The sequence below is a fragment of the Tauraco erythrolophus genome, chromosome 4 (genome assembly GCF_009769465.1).
Source record: "Tauraco erythrolophus isolate bTauEry1 chromosome 4, bTauEry1.pri, whole genome shotgun sequence".
NCBI classification, from domain to species: domain Eukaryota; kingdom Metazoa; phylum Chordata; class Aves; order Musophagiformes; family Musophagidae; genus Tauraco; species Tauraco erythrolophus.
In genome coordinates, this window is record NC_141468.1 from 61,352,783 (window position 1) to 61,358,975 (window position 6,193).

Below are 6,193 nucleotides of genomic sequence, written 5' to 3' on the forward strand. Positions count from 1 at the left end.
TGAGCATCTGCTCCTTGCACGCTTGCTGTCACTGCAGCATTGTTCTTCAATGCCCTGTGGCTTCATATCCATGGTGGAAAAGGCAGGAATGGGAGGACAGGGAAGGGTGAGGAAAGCTGGTGTCTTTGTGGAGATGGAAGGACAGTAGGGAAAATAATTGTAAGGTCAGTGTTGTAAGACAGAGGCAGAGACTTGATGGTTATGGAGGCTCTTTAAAAATTTGGCTTTATCCAGCAGGCAAGGGAGAGCGGACATAGGCTCAATAATGCAGCACACGGGCTACAGTGCAAGGAGTTCTCCTCTAGCTTCCTAGAGCCCCTTAATCCTACCAATGGCCAGTGCACACGCCCCTCACTCCGTCTTCAACCCTCCTATGTCCCTGTGGCACATGAATCCCAGAGCTTGATCATTGGCATATTCAGTAGTCATGCACCTGAGTGGAGAGTCTGCAGGGAGGTGGGCATGTGCTGGGGGGGACCAAGACTCGAACAGTTGAGAGGCACAGGTGGTGAGATGGAGAGATTGCTGAGCGTAATGGTGGATGTCTCTGCAGAGAACACATTAAATCATGCCAGGGATGAGCACCCCAGCTCTGTGCATGAAGGAGAGAGTGGTTTATTTTCTCATATTGGAGGCGGCATAGGGAAGAGTAACTGTCTGCTTCTGCTTGTGGGGATATCTGTACGTGTAAGTTGATGTTCAGATAGATAGAAATCATAGAATCATAGAATGGTGTGGGTTGGAAGAGACCTCAAAGATCATCTCGTTCCAACCCCCCTGCCATGGGCAGAGAAATCCTCCACTACACCAGGTTGCCCAAAGCCTCATCCAACCTGGCCTTGAACACCTCCAGGGATGGGGCATCCACAACTTCTCTGGGCAACCTGTTCCAGTACCTCACCACCTTCAATGTAAAGAATTTCTTTCTTATATCTAACCTAAATCTGCCCTCTTTCAGTTTAAATCCATTGCCCCTATATAGGGCATATATGTGTCTATACAGGTATAGACACAGTTCTGTTCCAAATAGGCAAGTGTGTAGCCCCTGGCATCTGGAGGATATAAAAGGCTCTTCCAGAACTTACTGGAGATCTCACAGGGCTCTTGACCCACAACTCACTTGCCTAGTTGCACCTGCACAACAAAAAAATAGGACCTTCCTCATTATTCTTGGAGAAAGTAAAAAAGGACCATGACACAGCTAATAAATAAAACAGGTTTAATCATAAACCATGTACATATTTGTAGATATGGAGGGGGCATGGTCTGAAAGGTGCTGCCCTGGCAACAGGAATAAAAGAACAGTGTATTTTACCAGTCAATATACAGTACCAATGAAGGGTGGAGCTGATAAATGAATATGGGATTTTGAGTCCCAGAGGCTGATTTTTACAGACAACTATCATTCTTGGTTTCCTGTCAAATTATAGCATGAACTAGCTCACAGCTCTGCCCCGGACACAAAAAGGCAGATACAACCAAGAACAGAATTTGAGGATGAGGGAGTGACAAGTATCTGAAGGTCATTCTGAGGTATATATAACGTACATACTCTACTGTTGTGTACAGTCTTGGGGCCATGCTTTGCCCACAGTTACGTGCACACACATCTTATTCCAGTGAGAGCGGCAAGCTTACGTCTGAGAGAATATATTTGGCTTTCAGGGCATACAGGAGCACATCGAACAACAAAGCCAGAAGCAGAAGAGGGAGAGAGCTGAAGACAAGGAAGCCTGGACTGGGCTGAGAAAGGGAAGAAATGAACAGATGGCCCCAGATTTATCTGGCCAGCCAGTTCAGCCCTGTTTGGGCAGCCCACACAAAGCTTCTGCCCTGAAGGACTTCTGCAGTGCAAAGGTTTCCGTCAAGGCAACCTTTATCAGACAACAGCAGGAATCATGAACAAAATGACTAGAGGCGTGTTAACAGAAGAAATACAATGGAGCTGGCCCTACAGCTGTTCAGTTCTTAATTTTGAAGGGAAACCCAATCCTTCCTCTGAAGTGGTCTAAGCCTACATATGAATCTGGTCAGTCTCAGCTGATATAGGCAAAGGAAGGAACCGTTGGCTCTGGTGGCCAGCAAGGCAGAGGGTGGCATTCATACGACGGTATTCAGAGTCAATGTGGCTGCTTTGAGAAACAATATCACATCAGGCTTGCAAAGCAGTCAAATGTATTGGCTTTTTGCAGAACAATTTCACTTTCAATCAATGTACATATTATATAGTTTTACAGATGAAAAACACCTTTCACTGCTAGAAAGTAGACACTGTTTTGATACCAAATGCACTTGCCATCTGATTTTGCTAAGAACCCACCCCCAGACAATAAAAAAAAAAACAAATCCCAAATAAAATCTATAATACAAAACAACATTCATGTCTATGTCAAATGATAACTGTCCCAGCAAACATAAAATCAAGATCTCCTTAATGCAGGTCCCCTCAGAAGCGAGTTAGAGTCTCGCGTCCAAATATAAAGTCCACTCCCAATCTGGGAAACCTCAGTAAGAGTGTTGCCCTTTGAAATGCAAGTCCCATTTTTTCACAGGAGTGCTCCACGCATGCATGCACACGTACACACAGAGATACACACACGCACGCACATAACCTCCTCTCTCTTAGCAAGAGCTGCATGCTGGGTAACTGTTGATGCCTTTTGTGCATTTTTGACCTACGTTCTTTGTAAGGATGAGGTTGAAATGTCTTTACTTCTCAGGTCTGTATTCTTTAAACAAAAAGGGGAATGAAGAGAAGCTACATTACAAAGACAGAGAAATGCACTCATATCTCAGGCATATGATTTTCCCCAGTCATTTACAAGGATGATGTTATTTACATTTCTGACTCAGTAGAATCCGCAGGAAGAGTTATCCTTTCTCCATGTTGGGTTTTCTCGATGAACCCTGTGAGCCCATCTGTGCTTCCACAGACTGTTTTACTTTAAGGCACGGTGTGTGAATGATGACTTCAAACAGAAGAGCAAGCCTCCTTCACTGGATTGTGCATTTCTCCCTCTCCCTCGACTGACCTTCCCTGAGAACTTTCGATTTGATATACTTCAGGTCACTGTTGACACTTGGCCGGCGAGCAAAGGGAGAGATCATGCCATAGGCATCCATGTCCTTGACTCGGCGCATCCGGAAGGATTTCTGTTGGAAGGTGTCACCATACTGGATGGAGATTTTCCTGTGGAGGGCAGGGCTCATCTCATGAGGTAGCTTGGCCATGCTGAAGAGGACATAGAACATCTCATCCACATTGGTGTTCTTCTTGGCTGAAACTTCGAAGTAAGCACAGTTTTCGTCACTGGACACAAGGTTCTCACCTTCATCTGAGCGTACCTTGCGCAAGATTTCACTGTGGTCATTTTTGTTGCCACAGATCACCATGGGGAGGTCAGCTGATTCCTTGGTCTTGTTCTTCAGGCAGGATTTGACCTCAAGGATCTGTTTCTGGAGCCTCTTGACCTCATCAAAGGATTCTCTGTTGTCCAAGCTGAATACCAGGATGAAAACATCCCCTGCAATTAAAAAAGATACTGTAAAGGCATATTGATCGCAATGAGTGTCAGAGGAGCTAATTTTAAAAAAGCAATAGGTTTATTTGCCATCTCCTCCCATATTTTTTGTTTGGTCCTTTTGAATCTGTTAACTCAGCTGTATTTTAGTTCCAGCTCGTCTAATTCAACTCCCCATATCTTTCTGTAGTACTATGGAAAATACTTTTCACTACAATGTTACTTCAGCCATATCTGATTATGTGTTTCTAGGTTGCACTGGACTTGCAAATTATCATCCATTTTACTCTCTTTTGTAAACATGTTTTTATTGTCTCAAGTCTGCCGCATTGCTTTTCTTTTTTCTTCCTTTCATTTGTGTCTCTGTGTAAAACAGCCTGTTCTGACACCAAGAAGAGTGGAGAGCTCGGAGCCACTCAGTCTTGGCCTTTTGATTATACAGTACAAGAAGCAACACCTGAACTGAAGATTTACAGCTAGTCAGTCCCGAAAGCCTAAGTCAGGAATAAGAGGTTTCCCAGTGTGCAGTGTTGTCATTTCATTTGCTCTAGAGAAACAGACCATGGAAAAAAAGAAATACTTAAATGACACAGATCCCCTGGCATTTCCTTTTGACATTTCCTGACTTACAATTCCTTTTGCAAATGTAAAATAATGTAAATCATTGCCTGTTGTATGACATTCTTGTGGAACATGCTGAGACAGCTTTCAGGGACAAAAGCTCACAACCTCGTCCCAGAAACTGGCCCTAGGACCTCACTGAATGTGAACGCTAGCCTGGTCAGATAGGAATGTCATGTTTCACTGACTAGCTAGAAGAATAGATAGCACATCCAGAAAGTAGGTTTGTTGTGAGTTGTGGCTGAATATAACTCCACTGTCGCTTCCACAGTTAGAGAGTACATGTTAGTTCACAACAGAATCTGCTTGACAATGAGGACATAAAAAATGAGTCCACCATTTTCCCTTTTTCCTCTTTAGTTAGTTTGGTTAACCATAGACTAAGGAGAAAGGATAAAAGTAGAGCTATCACTTTACTGGAATATCAAATCAAGAGAAACAAGCTGTAACTTTTAGGAGAAAAAATATCTGAGGAAAAATCTGAGATTTTCTTGGTTTGAATTCCCTTCCTGTGCATTTTACATTTGTTTTTCACTACTCGTGTCTTATAATGACCTGCTTATTTTGTCCCTTGCTGCTCTTTATGCCCACTAGATTTTATTCAGCCATTCATTTGCGCGTGCATTAAAAAATATGGAGCAGGAGGAGGAGGCAGCAAAGGAGGGAAATAAACTAGGGGGAAATCTCAATTTCAGACCTTCACCCAGTCGACTTCTCTGTGGCTAGCGCACTCCCTATTGTGCCTGGAGCATCCTGGCCGGAAAATATCTCTCTAGAGAAGTACATCTTGCAACAAAATCAAGTAGTCCCTTTAGCTGCCTCCCAAAAAACAGTCATATCCAGGCTATGGTTTTCAAGCTAATGTCTGTCATTATGATCTTTCATCCACCGTTCCCCATCTGCAAACTTGTCCTCACTTTCTCACCTGTCAGGATGGAAAGCCTCCTCATAGCAGGGAAAGGGTGATTCCCAGAGGTGTCAAGGATATCCAGCTGATACATGTCTCCTCGGATGTTGTAGACCTTGCGGTGAAAATCCTCAATGGTGGGAGTATACTGGTCCTCAAACCGGCCATTGAGAAATCGTGAGACGATGGAGCTTTTCCCCACCCTGGAGGCTCCCAGCACTACCATGCGATATGAGTTCTTGGCTGGCACATTCAGGGTGCAGTTTCCACCAGACATGGTCTTCATCATCGCTTAGTCCTGAAAGAGGAAATGGCAGAGTTGGAGGAAAGACCAGAAACTAGATGGAGGATGGAGTAGGGCAGCTCCTTACCACAAGCTTGTCAAAGAGTGTTCTGGAGCACAATCCTAGTAGATCAATGGTTCATACAGAAATCTTTTCACTGGAAATGTTTCATTTTTTCAGTCTCATTTCCAAGGAGTGTTTGGTTTTTTTGATGTTGTTGGGTTTTTTTTCCATTTTCTTTTAAAGTCGTATAAAAATGAAGGCATTTACACTGAAAATAGCGTGGTTTTGAATTGTAATTTGCTATTTCGTTTAAACATTAAGGGCTAATTTTATAAGCTGTGCTTCAACTTACGACACCAGGTTCCTTCCCACCATCTGCGTCACTTAGACATTACCAGATTTTTCAGTAGAGCTTGGTTCTCATTTAGGTACATAAACACAGAGGTCAGATTTCTCAATATACTGTATCCACTGCAGCTGCCATTAGGACCTAGACCACTTTGTTTCGTTGCCTAAATAGGAGCTGCGCACAATATTCATTTTGAGATCGACCAAAAGTCAGACAGAAACAAGAATCATGCTTGACATCAGTGGAAGCTAGACATCTAGTAACTTTAAATAGTTGGTCCTATACAACCTTCATTGCTGATGTGAGGAGTTTGAGACACAAAATAGCACTGGCTGATGATAAATTCTAAGGTCTGTGCCTTCACTGACCTTTTAGAAACCAGATTTTAATCTTGTTGTTTGGACTGGTAGTGTGGGAACTCTCTATCAACAAACTATCAGCTTTGCAGCAGGATGGCTGGCAATGGATGGAGCTGCAGAAACGTAGATTTCATAGGAGTTTCAGGCTT

At 43.4% G+C, this 6,193-nt stretch overlaps 1 protein-coding gene across 1 annotated transcript; it reads right to left on the reverse strand.

Annotated features, from left to right (window-relative positions):
• Positions 1 to 2,994: 2,994 nt before the first annotated feature.
• RASD2 (RASD family member 2) lies at positions 2,995 to 5,338 on the reverse strand. Its single transcript, XM_009986467.2, has 2 exons — positions 5,068 to 5,338; positions 2,995 to 3,524 (listed from the first exon to the last, which is right to left on the reverse strand). Exons 1-2 carry the CDS (start codon positions 5,336 to 5,338, stop codon positions 2,995 to 2,997), a joined length of 801 nt encoding a protein of 266 aa, XP_009984769.1.
• Positions 5,339 to 6,193: the final 855 nt, after the last annotated feature.